This window comes from Somniosus microcephalus, chromosome 1 (genome assembly GCF_052327205.1).
Source record: "Somniosus microcephalus isolate GS21.2 chromosome 1, FLI_Smic_1.0, whole genome shotgun sequence".
NCBI classification, from domain to species: Eukaryota; Metazoa; Chordata; class Chondrichthyes; order Squaliformes; family Somniosidae; genus Somniosus; species Somniosus microcephalus.
Window position 1 is genome coordinate 42226582 of NC_140987.1, and position 16947 is coordinate 42243528.

Here is a 16947-nt window from a genome sequence, read left to right on the forward strand (position 1 = left end):
TTATGATCACTGTTTCCCAAATGCTCTCCTATTGAAACATGCTCCACTTCATTCCCCAGAACTAGATCCAGCATAGCTTCCTTCCTCCTTGGGCTGGAAACACACAGATCATGAAAGTTCTCTTGTACAACATTTCAGGAATTCCTCCCCTCTTTGTCCTTTACACTGTTACTATCCCAGTCTATATTTAGATAATTGAAGTCCCCCATTATCACTACTCTGTAGTTCTTGCAGCTTTCTGTATTTTGCTCCTCTACCTCCTTTCCACTATTTGGTGGCCTATAGTATAAACTCAGTAGCTCAATAGCTCCTCTATTGTTCCTTAATTCTAAGGGAATAGACTCTGCCTTTAACCCTTAAACTACATCATTCCTCTCCAGTGCTATAATATAGTGTCTTTGATCAATACTGCCACCACCTTTTTTTCTTCCCTATCTTTCCTGGATACCTTGTAGTCAGGATTATTGAGTTCCCAATCCTCCCCTTCTTTGAACCAGGTCTCTGTTATTGCTTCTATATCATAGGCCCGAATTTTGCTGTAATTACAACATTAAGGCCATCAGCACTCACCATTATTATGAGGTCGTTATCATACGTGTCTTCACACCGTTCCCTTTGGGGAACTGTATGAAGTGGTGGAAGGATTTCTGGCCATGATTAACGCTCCTTCCGTGACCGTAACCATCTTCGTACCAGCCATTAGGGTGGTTAGTCCTATGGCGGGAGGGTTTTACGGGCTCCCACAACCCATACGAGTGGGGGGGCCACCCACACCCCACGGACGCAAGTATCCCGCTGGATGTCAACCCAGAATTTAGAGCCGGAGCTCCGACTCCACTTGCCGGGACTGTCTGGAGCGGGGTCGAAACCCTACGCCTTCTGGCCCAGCGGCGGGGATGCTACCGCTACGCCAAAGGCCCACTCCCATTATGAGGTAAATTGGACAGCAATTTCTGGTGTCTGCACATGCGCAGTTAAAAGTGGAAATCCAGAAGTTGCTGTCAGAGATACCCTGCTCCTCCACAGGGGGCGCTGTTGCAGTCCTCCCCAGAAGACTCAGCGCTGAAATGACTGCAACAGCGTGAACTTGACGTAACTGCCCACTAGTTAGGCATTAAGGACGGCCGAAAATGTTAGGGCTGGTGCAGTCAGGAGTAAGTCAGATATCTGCGCTCTTCCAATTCTGCCCTCTGGAGCATCCCTGATTATAATCGCTCAAACCATTAGTGGCCGTGCCTTCTGTTGCCGAGGCCCTGAGCTCTGGAATTCCCTGCCTAAACCCCTCCGCCTCGCTACCTCTCTTACCTCCTTTAAGACGCTCCTTAAAACCTACCTCTTTGACCAAGCTTTTGGTCACCTGCCCCAACTTCTCCATATGTGGCTCGGTGTCAATTTTTTTTGTCTTTTAACACTCCTTTGAAGCGCCTTGGGATGTTTTACTACGTCAAAGGCGCTATATAAATACAAGTTGTTTTTGTTTTTACAATAGCTAAATACTGCAGATGCTGGAAATCTGAAATAACAACAGAAAATGCTGGAAATACTCAGTAGGCCAGGCAGCATCCATGGAGAGAGAAACAGAGTTAACGTTTCAGGTCGAAGACCCCTTCGTCAGAACTCTCTACAGATGCTGCCTGACCTGCTGAGTATTTCCAGCTTTTTCTGCTTTTATTTCAGATTTCCAGCGTCCGCAGTATTTTGCCTTTCCATCTTAGACTGCCTTGTGTCTGCCCCGTCTGACCCCTCCCATTTCTGAACTACATCTTCCACCAGAAGCAAATTTGGTAAAAATGACATACCTTGGAAGGAATCGCATCATAATATCTCCCATTCCAGTAGCAGCTGCAGCTCCAGCTGTGCTGTCGGCATAAGCACCTGCTCCAGCTATTGGTGAATCCCCTACACGGCTGTAAGAAACACAAATAGAATGTCCAATGATCGTTAACATTTTGAACAAATATTCATCTGGATTGTCCCTAGAGATTAGATTTCACAGTTGAAAGTACAATAGCTTTATCAACCTGATGCACTAAAGCAAGCAGCAGTGAACAGCTTTGCTGCCCCCCCCAGTGATTCCCTAAACAGAGAGGGAAAAGTCTCCGATCTCAGCTGGACTACGTGGGGAAGCACCAAATGGATGCAAGGATTCACCAAGCAGTCAGACCACAGTGTTCCCAAATGGGCATATTATAAACACTTACTCCAGAGGTGGGTTTAGTTGAAACTGGGACAGAGCTGCACTGTAAATGGGTAGTCAGATATTGGCAATTTAGGGCTCCTGTCTAACCTTTTGTCGAACTATAGTTTTTTTTCTAATAATTTTTTTTAATACAGCAATTTTATTTTCATGTTCGCTTGCAATATAATGTCCTACCATTATTATTGAATCTTTTGCAATGGGTTCTCTTTCATTATCCCAAGAGATTATTCTATTAGAGTGAGGGAGGGACTGGAATTATTTTGATATACCAGGGCAATTTCTCTCATGTCCCACCTCACAAACAGTTAAAAGACTTGCATGCAGAGAATTGGGTGCAGATCATTGCTGTATTGTTTTGTACGTGGGTTCAATGACGACACATTGATGAAAGAGTATGTCTTTTAATCTAAAGTGTGTTCAAGTAATTTAACTGCTTTACAGGAGACACCATCTTAGAGATCCATCCAAAACGAAACTACTCTGCCTCTCACACATGCCCTCTGCTGGTAAGGCATAAATAATCAAACAGGCAAATTGTGGTAAACCACTGTTTGTATTCCACTGTGTACATGCCTGGACATGCCTCGGCTGACTCCTCCCACAAGTCCTAGTATAAAGGTGACTGCTCCCCAGCCCCTTTGTATTCTGGACCGGTCGACCACTCGAGGCAGACCTTCATTCTTTTGTTAATAAAAGCCTTTAGTTACTCTCTTAACTCTCAGTCTTTTATGAGTAATTGATAGCGCATCAATTTTATTAACAAAATTTTTATAATGGAGAAGATCCTCACACCAGCATGCCTGGACTTAGATCATCGGGAGGCAGACTCATCCACCAAGTTTACTCACTGGCTTAAGTGTTTCGAAAAATTCCTGACCGCCTCCGCAGCAATCAAATCGGACGAGGACAAACTGGATGTCCTGACCTCCAAAGTGAACCACCGAGTGTACTCGGTCATCCAAGACGCGACCTCGTACGCGGACGCTATCAAGCTCCTCAAGGACCAGTACACGCGCCCAGTGAACGAAGTGTACGCCAGGCACCTTCTGGGGAGTCGCAAACAATAACCTGGGGAATCGACCGTGGAATACCTTCAGGCACTGTCTGTGCTTGGCCGGGCCTGTGGTTGTAAGGATGTAAAGGCCGCCGTGTACACAGAGGAACTTATCCGGGACGCTTTTGTAGCGGGCCACAGATCCAATTACACCCGACAGCGACTGTTGGAGCAGAGTGACCTCAACCTCAACAAGGCCTCTGAACTCGCACTATCACTGGATGCAGCCTACCGGGGCATGGATGCCTACTCCTCTACACCGTGGACGCCACGGGGAATGACAGCCTGGGACACGGTAGGACCGCCTCATAGCGCCGTGCCACCCCAGCCACACCCCAGCAACGGCCCAACTACCGCAGCAGTGTCCCAAGGCCAGACAGCAGTGCCCCAAGGCCAGAAATGCTACTTCTGTGGCCAGGCAAAACACCCCAGAGCGCGCTGCCCGGCGAAAAACGCGATCTGCTCGGGCTGCGGGAAGAAGGGACACTACGCTAACGTCTGCAGGGCCAAAGCCACCCCGAACCCCAGCAGCGCCGTGTGTGGGCCATGCGGGCCGCCATCTTGGGCCTCCCCGGCCATGTGCGAACCACCGGTACAGCAGCCATTTTGGACGCCTCCAGCCACATGGGGATCATGGACGCTGCCATCTTGGACGACAGCCGGAACACAGCAGGCCCCCAACACCGCCTCATCTGATACCCGCAGCGACACACCGACCCCTACGCTGGCATCCGTTACACTGGACCAAGCGAGACCGCACCAGCTGGCCAGCTCCACAATGGACATTAAGGTAAATGGCCACGATACAATCTGCCTTTTTGACTCTGGGAGCACGGAGAGCTTCATCCACCCCGACACGGTGCGGCGTTGCTCTCTCCCAGTCCTGCCTGCGCACCAGCGGATTTCTATGGCCTCCGAGTCCCAGTCGGCAGACATCGGCGGCTACTGCGTAGTGACACTCGTAGTAGACGGGACCGTGTATGATCATTTTAAACTTCTGGTCCTGCCCGACCTCTGCGCTGCCGTTCTGCTGGGGTTAGATTTTCAGTGCCACCTTAAAAGTGTTACGATGGCGTATGGTGGACCCCTACCCCCACTCACAGTCCGCAGCCAGCAGCTCCCAAATTGCCCGCCGCGCACCAGGTGCAACCTCTCCACACTCAGAGTCACCCCCCCGCCACTGTTTGCTAACCTCACTCCCGACTGTAAGCCCATCGCCACAAAGAGCAGGCGATACAGTGCCGGGGACAGGGTTTTCATTAAAACCGAAGTGGAGCGGCTCCTGAAGGAAGGGATTATTGAGGGCAGCACCAGCCCCTGGCGAGCCCAGGTTGTGGTCGTTAAGACCGGCGAGAAGCAGCGCCTGGTCATCGACTACAGCCAGACAATAAATCGCTACACCCTGCTGGACGCCTACCCACTCCCCCGCATAGCTGATATGGTCAACCAGATCGCGCAGTACCGTGTCTTCTCGACCACTGACCTGAAATCAGCGTACCACCAGCTCCCTATCCGCCCTGAGGACCGCCAGTATACTGCCTTTGAGGCAAACGGCCGCCTCTATCACTTCCTTAGGGTTCCCTTTGGCGTCACCAACGGGGTCTCCGTCTTCCAAAGGGAGATGGGCCGGATGGTAGATCAAAAGGCGTTGCAGGCCACTTTCCCATATCTGGACAATGTGACCATCTGCGGCCGTGACTTGCAGGACCATGACGCAAACCTCGAAAAATTCCTCCGCACCGCCCAACTCCTGAACCTGACATATAACAAGGAGAAGTGCATATTCCGCACAAACCGCCTCGCCATCCTTGGCTGTGTTGTGGAACACGGAGTCATCGGCCCCGACCCCGACCGGATGCGTCCCCTTATGGAACTCCCACTGCCCCACTGCCTCAAGGCCCTGAAGAGGTGCCCAGGGTTTTTCTCCTATTATGCCCAGTGGGTCCCCTACTATGCGGACAAGGCCCATCCGCTGATCAAGTCCACCTCTTTTCCCTTGACGGCAGAGGCCCGCTTAGCCTTCCACCGTATCAAGGAAGACATTGCCAAAGCCACCATGCACGCAGTGGACGAATCCATCCCCTTCCAGGTGGAAAGCGACGCGTCCGACTTTGCCCTGGCCGCTACCCTCAATCAGGCGGGGAGACCCGTGGCCTTCTTTTCACGAACCCTCCAAGGCCCGGAGACCAGACACTCCGCTGTTGAGAAGGAGGCCCAGGCGATTGTGGAGGCTGTGCGTCATTGGAGGCACTACCTGGCCGGAAAACGATTTACCCTGCTCACTGACCAACGTTCAGTTGCTTTCATGTTTAACAACAAGCAGAGGGGCAAAATCAAAAATGACAAGATCTTGAGGTGGAGAATCGAACTTTCCCCCTACAATTACGAGATCTTGTACCGGCCCGGGAAGCTCAATGAACCCCCGGATGCGCTATCGCGTGGCACCTGCGCCAGCGCGCAGATCGATAAGACTGCGGGCCCTCCACAATGACCTCTGCCACCCGGGGGTCACCAGGTTCTTCCACTTCATCAAGGCCCGCAACCTGCCTTACTCTATTGAGGAGGTCAGGACCATGACCAGGAACTGCCAAGTCTGCGCTGAGTGCAAACCGCACTTTTATAGACCAGACAGGGCCCACCTGATAAAAGCCACTCGCCCCTTCGAGCGCCTGAGCGTTGATTTTAAAGAGCCTCTCCCCTCCTCCGACCGCAACGTGTACTTCCTCAATATTATTGATGAGTACTCCCGTTTCCCGTTCACCATCCCCTGCCCGGACATGACCAGTGCCACGGTCATTAAATGTCTGAACGACCTCTTCACCCTGTTCGGTTTCCCCAGCTATATCCATAGCGACCGGGGCTCATCGTTTATGAGTGACGAACTCCGTCAGTACCTGCTAACTAGGGGTATTGCCACAAGCAGGACCACCAGTTACAACCCCCGGGGGAACGGACAGGTGGAAAGAGAAAATGCGACAGTTTGGAAGGCCGCCCTGCTAGCCTTAAAGTCTAGGGGCCTTCCAACCTCCCGCTGGCAGGATGTGCTCCCCGATGCGCTCCACTCTATTCGGTCACTGCTCTGCACTGCCACTAACGCCACCCCTCATGAGAAAATGTTTGTCTTCCCAAGGAAGTCCACATCGGGGACATCGCTACCGCCATGGCTGACGTCCCCAGGGCCGGTCCTACTGAGAAGGCACGTGAGGACCCATAAAACGGACCCCCTGGTTGAGAGGGTCGACCTCCTCCACGCCAACCCCCAGTATGCTTACATTGCATACCCGGACGGGCGGGAGGACACAGTCTCCATAAGAGACCTTGCACCCTCGGGGGCCGCAGTAACCCACTACTCACTACCACCCCCCACCACGATCCGATATCCAGCCCCAGCAGACGGCAGGCCTGGGCCCAGCGACCCGCTCGACACCTACGAGGACGACACGCCTGTGCCACAGCCTACGCGGGACTCGACGCCGGAAGCTCCACTACCCCTGCCGTCGCCACGCCGATCACAGCGGCAGACAAGACCTCCGGAGAGACTCCAATACACTAACTTTTAATACACTTCACCCCGCCGGACTCAATTTTAAACAAGGGGTGAATGTGGTAAACCACTGTTTGTATTCCACTGTGTATATGCCTCGGCTGACTCCTCCCACAAGTCCTAGTATAAAGGTGACTGCTCCCCAGCCCCTTTGTATTCTGGACCGGTCGACCACTCGAGGCAGACCTTCATTCTTTTGTTAATAAAAGCCTTTAGTTACTCTCTTAACTCTCAGTCTTTTATGAGTAATTGATAGCGCATCACAAATATGCTGGTAAGGCATAATAATCAAACAGGCAAATACCATCACTATTTGCTGATATCATTACATCTCCCTTTCTTAAAACAAAAGTATTTTACTTTTATCTAACAACATGTTTTCTTTGTATTACTCTGCATTTTAACTGTAACACTTAATCAAGTTTTTTAACCTTGTTTTGTGTGTTCACATGAAATATGTAAATACACTAGAACTTGAAGAGAGAATAAGATTACATTACTTCCTTCTATAAAAAGAGTCCTTAAACCTGCTCAATGAGTCTCTCAGGAGGCTTCACGTGTCTTGAGGATTTTCTGATTGATTGTCCTTGAATCTGAGTTGTTGCCTCAGATGATGGGTTCTCAGCTGTGTGATCAGGTTGTTCAACAGTATCAGTCTTTTGACCTGCTGTGGCTGGTCCCATGAGAAGATCCCGACGATTTCTTCGCAGAACAGCACCCTCATCTGTCTGAATGGTGTATGATCTTGGTTGGACTTCACTCAGGACAGTTCCCTTCTGAGTCCATATGTTTGTTTTGTCTTTGAACCTTACTTGGTCACCAGTGTGGAGTTCAGGTAAGTTTTGTGTTCCTCTGTCATAGTAGTACTTTTGCTTTTCTTTCTGTTGTTCTTTGAACTTCCTCACTTTCTCCCCCTCTTTTGTTTTCAGGAGGTTCTCCGGGATGGGTAGGTTCGACCTTAGCAGACGTCCCATAAGGAGTTGGGCTGGTGACATACCACACTCGAGCGGCGTTGTGCGGTATACAAGCATGCTCTGGTAGAAGTCAGTTCCACTGTCTTTTGCCTTGTACATCAGTCTTTTCACTGTCTGGACCGATTTTTCCACTAATCCATTGGACTGTGGAAAGTGAGGGCTTGACGTTGTGTGGACAAAGTCCCACTCTTTGGCAAAGTGTCGGAAACTTGCATTGTAAAACTGGGGTCCGTTGTCTGTGAAGACCTCGCTTGCCACGCCATGTCTGGAGAATATGGCTTTCATACATGTTATCACAGCATCTGCAGTGGTGGTGTACAGTCTACAAACCTCTGGATACAGGGAGTAATAGTCTATGACTACAAGATAGTCCTTCCCTTGACATACGAATAGGTCAGCGCCTACCTTCTGGTAAGGTCTGTCTGGCGCTGGGTGTGGCTTTAGTGGTTCTACAGGATTGCTTGCTTGATATTTCAGGCATATTGTGCAGTTTGACACCTCATTTGTCACATCTTGGTTGATTCGTGGCCAGTACATCACCTCTCGTGCTCTTTTCTTACACTTTTCAATTCCCAGATGTCCTCCATGGATCCTTTTTAGCATCTCTTTTCTCAGACTCTTTGGGATAACTATTTTACTTCCTTTGTAGATGATGTCTTCGACCACTGATAGTTCCGCCCTGCAGTTCCAGTACTCTGCCATGTCAGGTGAGCAGTCTTGCTTCATGTTGGGCCATCCATCCAAGATGCTTTTCCTCAGTCGTCTCAGTGTTTCATCTTTGTTTGTCTCAGTCTTTATGAGCTCCATTTTTGCATCTGCTATGGGCAGTGCACTTGTGATCATGTCCACGTAGGCGTTCACGTCTTCATCCATTTTGGTGTTTGCGGGCTCTCTTGGGTCAACAGCTCTGGACAACGTGTCTGCTGTATACATCAGCTTACCCGGGGTGTACGCAACATTCAGTGTATAGCGTTGCAGCCTGATCATCATTCTTTGTATTCTAAGCGGACAGACATTTAGTGGCTTTTGGAACAATGCAATCAAGGGCTTATGGTCAGTCTCTACACTGATTGCTTGTCCTGACACAAACTGGTGAAACCTTTCACAGGCGTATGTGATGCTGAGCAGCTCCTTTTCTATTTGAGCATATCGCATCTCCGCGTCTGTCATTGAGCGCGATGCATATGCAATAGGTTGCCAGTCATCATATTTTTGCAGAAGAACGACACCGAGCCCACTCTGTGATGCATCTGATGATATCTTGATGGGTCTCGCTGGGTCATAAAACCTCAGAACTGGTTCCTCTGTGAGCAGTTTCTTTAGATCACTCCATGACTTCTCATGCTCATGATTCCATTCCCATTCTATGTTCTTTTCAGTTAGTCGTCTCAGTGGCGCCATCTTTTCTGAGAGGTTGGATATGAATTTACCCATGTAGTTGATCATTCCATTAAACCTCTGCACGTCCTTTTTGCATTGTGGCTTTGGCATATTCTCAATGGCGGACACCTTTCTGGGATCTGGTCTGATGCCCTCACTGCTAAGGGTATCTCCCACGAATGTCAGTTCTGTCACCCCGAGCTGGCATTTCTCTCTATTCAGCTTCAGGTTTGTTTTCCTTGTTGCTTCCAGCACTTTTTTCAGTCTCTCGTCATGCTCAGTTCTCGTGGTTCCCCATACTATGATGTCATCCATTGAGGTATCAACTCCCTCCAGGTGCTCATAGATCATATGGATAGTTTTGTGATACACTTCAGGAGCTGAGGCAATGCCAAATGGTAACCTTAGGAATCTGTATCTGCCAAATGGACTGTTGAACGTGCACAGTCTTGAACTTGCCTCGTCCAGTTTCATCTGCCAAAATCCTGATGATGCATCTAACTTGCTGAAATACTTTGCATTTACAAACTGTGACATGATTTCCTCATGTGTAGGAAGCTTGAAGTGCTCTCTCTTTATTGCTCTGTTTAGATCTCTGGGATCCAGGCAAATTCTGAGCTTTCCATTCTTTTTGTCCACAACGACAAGGGAACTCATCCACTCAGTTGGCTCATCTATCTTCTGAATCACGTTCAGGCTTTCCATCCTGTCCAACTCTGCCTTCAGTTGCTTTTGAAGAGCAAACGGAACTTTTCTGCATGGATGTATGACCGTTGGCATACTTTTATCTACTCTGATCGTGTGTTCTCCTGGAAGGCAGCCTAGACCCTGAAATAGGTCGTTGTACTCTTTCATGAGTTCATCATAGACTGTTTCTCCTTCGCTTTCCACAACGAGGACTCTCTTTACCAGGTTCAGTCTCTCACAGGCTATTAAGCCTAGTATGGCCTGCACATCCTTTGGCACCACGATGAATGCTAGCGTGTGCTCTCTGTCCTTGTGTGTCACTTTGACAATGCATTTTCCTTTCACTGGTATATCAGTACCTGAGTATCCTGTCACTTTCACTTTTGTTCCATGTATCTTTGGTTTGGGTCTAATTTTCTTAAAATCAGTCTCTGATATCACATTAACTTGTGCTCCAGTAACCAATTTAAATGGAATGTGTATGTCATTCACTTTTAGTGTCAACATCCAGTCTCTTTTTTCTTTTTTGTTTTCAGACACAACATTCACATAGGACTCCTCTATCTTGCTTTCATCTACTGCATGGACCTTGCTTTGTTGTGCTTGGTTCTTACAGCAACGGGCATAATGGTTGTTTTTGTTGCAACTATTGCATGTTTTACCATATGCTGGACACTTTTTAGGTGGATGCTGTGTACCGCATCGACTACATGACTTTCGATTGCCCCTTTCATTTTTGTTCGCAGGCCACGCCTCTTTTTTCACATTGGCGCTTTTTGTTAAACGGTTTGTGTCCATTCTTTCTCACTGCATCCACGTTGCAGCTACTGTCACTGAACAGCTCCTTTGCCTGCGACTTCACAGTCTCTGTAGCCCTACACAGTGCTATGGCTTTTCCCAGGTCTAGATTTTGCTCTCTTAGCAGTCTTTCCCTTAGACCATTATCTGGAATACCACACACCAGTCTGTCTTTTATCAGCGAGTCTGTCAGTCCCCCAAATTCACACGTTTTGCTTCTGTTTCTCAGTTCAGTCACATACTGATCAATAGTCTCTCCCGTTTTCTGTACACATGTGAAAAATCTGTGCCTCTCAAACGTCACGTTACGTTTAGGTATGCAGTAGGCCTCAAACTGTTCCATTATTTTATCCATCTTCATTTTGTCTCCATCAGCAGCGAATGTGAAGTTATTATACACCTCCAGCGCTTCATCACCCACGACATGTAAGAACACTGACGCTTTCATTTTATCACTTTTCTCGTCAGCTCCGATTGCTGCTAAATACAACTCCAAACGTTGTTTGAACCTCCTCCAACTTTCAGCCACATTACCTGTCAACTGAAGCTTCGCCGGTGGGTGTAAACCTTCCATTTTTCACTTCGTTAGCTATTCTCCAAAGGTAAGTAACGATGTTCTCTTTTGGCTTGCTAATATGTGAAGAGCTGATTTCACTGGGTAGCTTACTTGCCACGACTCCGTTCACTGTCTCGTCGAGTTGCTAACTTCAGATTTTTCCTCTTCATCTCTTTCAATCCCTCTTCTGACACCATGTATTGTTTTCTACGTGGGTTCAATGACGACACATTGATGAAAGAGTATGTCTTTTAATCTAAAGTGTGTTCAAGTAATTTAACTGCTTTACAGGAGACACCATCTTAGAGATCCATCCAAAACGAAACTACTCTGCCTCTCTCACATGCCCTCTGCTGGTAAGGCATAAATAATCAAACAGGCAAATATGCTGGTAAGGCATAATAATCAAACAGGCAAATACCATCACTATTTGCTGATATCATTACAATTGCGTCTCCCCACTGTTTTTTGTTCTTGGTATGTAATCAACAACTATGACCAGATCACACTTATTGCCCAGCCCTAGTTGCCCCAGGAATATTTATTGATTTGGTGGCTTGCTAAACCACATCAGAATCACATGGAAGCCAGTCCAGGCAAGGGTAGCAGATTCCTTTCCCTGAAGAGCATTAGTGAACCCGTTAGCTTTTCACAACAATTAACAGTTTTCATGGCATTTTAACCCAGAAATTAACAGTTTTATTGAGTTCAACAACTTGCCATGCTGGGGTGGGGGGGTTGGGAAACAGTGTGGGCTTGGCTGGGGTGCGAGGGTCCCTGGCTGCCCCTGAGCAGCGACTGGTTTCATTGGGTTGGGCGCTGGTTACTGAGTCCGGGCCCCAGGCCCGGCTTGCTAATCCTCTGAAACTGTTACCGGGAGGCTCCGCTCAGCAATGCAGCCACTGCTTGGCCCGCAGCGTTTCCAGAACCTTCCGTTGTTGTTAAAGCCCAGTAACTGAATGTTTGACTGCAATTTGGAACAGACCCTCCCCTTTTTAGACTGTGGGACAAACTGTCTCTCTACTCCCACGCCCCCAATTATTATACAGAAAAAATACCTGTGTTGTGTTACAGGGGGGTCCCTGGAATTTTTAGAACACGGGAGGGGTGCCTCAGAAGTGAAAAGTTTGAGACCCCCTGGCTTATAACAATATAGTCAACCTCAAATATTGACTGAGGTCCACGCAAAATTGTTAATATTAAGATAGACGAGGACCGACGGGACCGGCATGTTGCCAGTTGATTAAAAATTCCAGGTGACGGAGAGGGTTATCTACCGAGGCTATTTTTAACAAACAAAAATAAAAAAAATCAAGAAATGTACAATATACAGTAATTGGACTTCCGACAGCGCCAAGAAGTCGAGTAGTGGCAGTTTGGAGAAATACCCCCACTGACTAACTCGGCCATCGCAGGAGACTCGGACTCGGTAACATTTTCGAGGTGTTTTATTGAGGTGTTGTTTTCAGAGTATGAATTTTGCTGGTTAATAGAGAATTCTGGATATTTAGGTGTGGTTTAAACAAGAGTTTCCTGTACTCGAGAATCCTTATGCAGCTGTGTAAAGAGAGAGAGAGAGCTGTTCACTAGAGGCTTAAAACGCAAGAATACCTACCCTGTGATTTTATGCTTTGCACCATTAGTAGACGTCCCGGCAGCTATAGTTCCACTCTTATCAATCGCAATCATACCTAAATTCAAAATCGGCAATTAAGTGAAATCACACACGAACCCCCAACTCCTCCGTATAACTGCACAAAATGTCTTTTACTTTCCATATGCACAAGACACATCTATATCTACCAAAATAAGAAAAGGACTTACCAATGGTGTCATGGTTGTGAAAATTGACCCGCTGTGCTGGCATTCGATGTTTTTTTGACCGTAGCCCCTTCCTTCGCTTGTATGGTCCGCACGAATTTTCAGCATTTGGTAAGACATTCTGTGAAAATCAATTGTTTTTTCACAATAGTTGACAGTAATGTACAACTTATGTATTTATTTTTGTTTCAGACCTGACATCCCATCTTAAAAATCATCTAAAATATTAAGTAGGATTTGTCCTTCATAGAAATGACACTCACCTTCCAGAAATTGGGCTGGCATTTTCTGCCCAGCCATTCTGAGTACATGGACAGAGATGTATTCGTTGTTAAATCTTCACTTAGGAATCCCATATTCTGAGCAAAAATTGATGCTGTTGGAAAAATACTGTATTTATATGAAGTGTTTAAAGATACCTAGATACATGAACATTAATATTGTTAAATGGACACCATACATTACTGTTGTAATTAACTTTCCAATTCACTGCCTTTTAGCCACTTTAAATATTCTTTGGAGCACAATCTTTTTCATAAGGGAAAGTTATTCTGGACAGAGTACTTATTGTTTGAAAGTACTTCCCCCACCCCTTTTATACAAGACGGTATTAGTCCAAAAATGTTTATTTAGCATTTCTGAAAATATTAATTTTCTTACCAACACAGAAACACAGGAGTAGAACTTTGGCTTTCTGTCATGTTATCAGTGAACATCCCTGAGCATTGACATAGGATACAGCTAGGGCCATGAATTCACATGGGCCCACAAGAGCCAATTCAGACCTGCTCAACCTCAGGAAACCACAAATGCTGGGGATGCAAATTCCCTAACTTGCATCAGGATTTTCTGAGTTTGGGCTGTGATCAACTGGCCATTTCCCCCCGCCCCCGGAGACAGTTGGGAGCATTGCCCATCAATACTCTCATCAATACAGCCCATCAGGAAAGGAGACTTGACCGAAGTAAATTCAACATAAAATAGCTGTCAAAGCTAAATTTTAAGTGAAAGAAAGGATTAAATCCATTCCACTCTGTATAGTATTGTTCTTTCATCAACAGCAAGCAGAGTTTCCACAGAATCATTAAAGCTTGTGTCAACTACCCATTACAATACCTCACTTGATTCGTTAATTATTAAAGATCTGTTTCTAACCTAATTACTAAGATCTTGGGTAACATTTTAGATAAACCTGGTTTATACTTCTCCCCAATAAATATATAAACTTTAAGCATTATTTAAACTGTAGCATAATTATATGATTGATCATAATTTGCTCAGAATTTACCATTATGATATTATGAATCTTTTCCAAGAACTTATACCCAACACACTGTTTCAAAAGGTCATTCTGCCTTCCAATAGTATTAATTGTTGATAGTAAGGAGACTGGTTCAAAATGAACTAGGTCTGTATATTTCTTTTAAGAGTGTATTCCCAGGAACTGACTGACTCTGGGAACTTAAAAAACAAATTGCATTACCGCTTGAAAATGAAGCCTTTATGTTCCCAACGTTAAAAGTCACGCCAATAAAAAGGTAAAATTAATTGCAGCTGGTCTTTTTATTTTGGACTAGTCAGTCAATCCTTTCAGTAATTAAATCTATAATGTGTGATTTTTTTTTTTTCGTGGTGGGTCAAAATCCTGGAACTCCCTCCCTAACAGCACTGTGAGAGTACCTTCACCACACGGACTGCAGCGGTTCAAGGCGGCGGCTCACCACCACCTTCTCAAGGACAATTAGGGATGGGTAATAAATGCTGGCCATGCCAGCGATGCCACACATCCCAGGAACTAATATTTTAAAAAAATTACCATTTGCTTACAATCTTTTATTTAATTGCTTCTCACGATGTTAGCCATGGCTCAGTGAGCAGCAATCTCACCTTGGTCAGAAGGCTGCTGGTTCAAGTCCCACTCCAGAGACTGGAGCACAATATCTTGGCTGACACCAGTGCAGTACTGTTGGAGGTGTTGTCTTTCAGATGAGATGTTAAAACCGAGGCCCTGTCTGCCCTCTCAGGTAGACGTAAAAGATTCTATGACACTATTTCGAGCAGGGGAGTTCCTCCTGCTGTCCTGGCCAATACTTGTCCCTCAACCAACGTGACAAACAAATGATCTGGTCATTATCACTTTGCTGTGCATGTTTCCTACATTACAACAGTGACTACACATCAAAAAGTACATGTGCTTTAGGGACATTCGGAGATCATAAAAGGCACTCTAATAATGCAAGTTCTTTCTCTTTCACAAGAACAATGAGGACTAGGGATTACCTGGCTCTCCCACTAACAGTGAATGACTGCTGTGCTCCATCACTGCTCGAGCAACACTGATCGCACTTTTAATTCTTCGGAGGTCTCCAACTGCTCCAACCTCGATCGTGTTGCTGAAGAGTTTAAAAAAAATTAGATAATAGCAATGAACCTCAATATCCATCTTTTAGTCAGCAAGCGATATGTTGAGAGTTTTCATTTCCCCTACATTTTCAGTCTGATTTTGATGTTCACGTCTGCTGAGTTCTCACTAAAAATATTAAACTTCACATTACAACATGAAATCTAGTGTAAAAATCACATGTAACATTCATACATGTTGCATTCGACATTTTGAATTGCTCGCAATTAAATTAAAATGCATTGCAAAACTAGAGTGCAACCACGTACAAGAGGATGGAGAACATCAGAAGCAATTCTGGGATTTGGAGAGCGGGGACATGACCCATTCCAAAACAATTGGAGGATGTGGGGGAGAAGAGGGAACACACCCTTCTCATACCCTCCGGTGATTGCACCTACATTGAAAACCAACACAAAATGTGGTGGACTGAAGCAAAACAGTAAAGCAAAGGTTTTAAAAACTGTTTTTACTTTTCACAGGTATTTACAAAGGGTAAATTGTGCTTGACTAATCTACTGGAATGTTTTGAGGATGTAACTGGTAAAATAGATAAGGGAGAACCAGTGGATGTGGTGTATTTGGACTTTCAGAAGGCTTTCGATAAGGTCCCGCATAAGAGATTAGCTTGCAAAATTAAGGCACATGGGATTGGGGGCAAGGTATTGACTTGGATAGAGAACTGGTTGGCAGATAGAAAGCAAAGAGTTGGAATAAACGGGTCGTTTTCCAAGTGGCAGGCAGTGACTAGTGGGGTACCGCAAGGATAGATCCTGGGACCCCAGTTGTTCACAATATATATTAATGATCTGGACGAGGGAATTGGATGTAGTATCTCCAAAATTGCAGACGACACAAAGCTGGGTGGGAGGGTATGCTATGAGGAGGATGTCGTGAAACTCCAGTACGATTTGGACAGGTTGGGTGATTGGGCAGAAACATGGCAAATACACTATAATGTGGATAAATGTGAGGTTATCCACTTTGGTGGCAAAAACAGGAAGGCAGATTATTATTTGAATGGCAATAAATTGGGAGAAGGGGAAGTGCAAAGAGACCTGGGTGTTCTTGTGCACCAGTCGCTGAAGGTAAGCATGCAGGTGCAGCAGGCGGTTAAGAAGGCAAATGGTATGTTGGCCTTCGTAGCAAGAGGGTTCGAGTACAGGAACAAGGATGTCTTGCTGCAGTTGTACAGGGCCTTGGTGAGACTGCACCTTGAGTATTGTGTGCAGTTTTGGTCACCTTATCTGAGGAAGGATGTTCTTGCCATGGAAGGAGTGCAGCGAAGATTCACTAGGCTGATACCTGGGATGGCAGGAATGACATATGAGGAGAGATTGTGTCGATTGGGCTTGTACTCACTGGAGTTTAGAAGATTGAGAGGGGATCTCATCGAAACCTATAAAATTCTGTCAGGCCTGGACAGACTAGATGCAGGAAGGATGTTCCCGATTGCCGGGGAGTCCAGAACTAGGGGTCATAGTCTAAGGATGAGGGGTAAGCCATTTAGGACTGAGATGAGGAGGAATTTC

The 16947-nt window shown here is 46.4% G+C and overlaps 1 protein-coding gene across 1 annotated transcript in view; it reads right to left on the reverse strand.

Annotated features, from left to right (window-relative positions):
* LOC147124042 (N(4)-(beta-N-acetylglucosaminyl)-L-asparaginase-like) overlaps positions 1-16947 on the reverse strand; it is a 40540-nt gene that overhangs the window by 15335 nt on the left and 8258 nt on the right. The window contains exons 3-7 of the mRNA XM_085978581.1: positions 15295-15407; positions 13278-13390; positions 13018-13135; positions 12809-12884; positions 1800-1907 (exon numbers count right to left, since the gene is read on the reverse strand). Of these exons, the coding sequence (XP_085834707.1) occupies positions 1800-1907; positions 12809-12884; positions 13018-13135; positions 13278-13390; positions 15295-15407 (528 nt within the window). The remainder of the gene's footprint in view (positions 1-1799; positions 1908-12808; positions 12885-13017; positions 13136-13277; positions 13391-15294; positions 15408-16947) is intronic.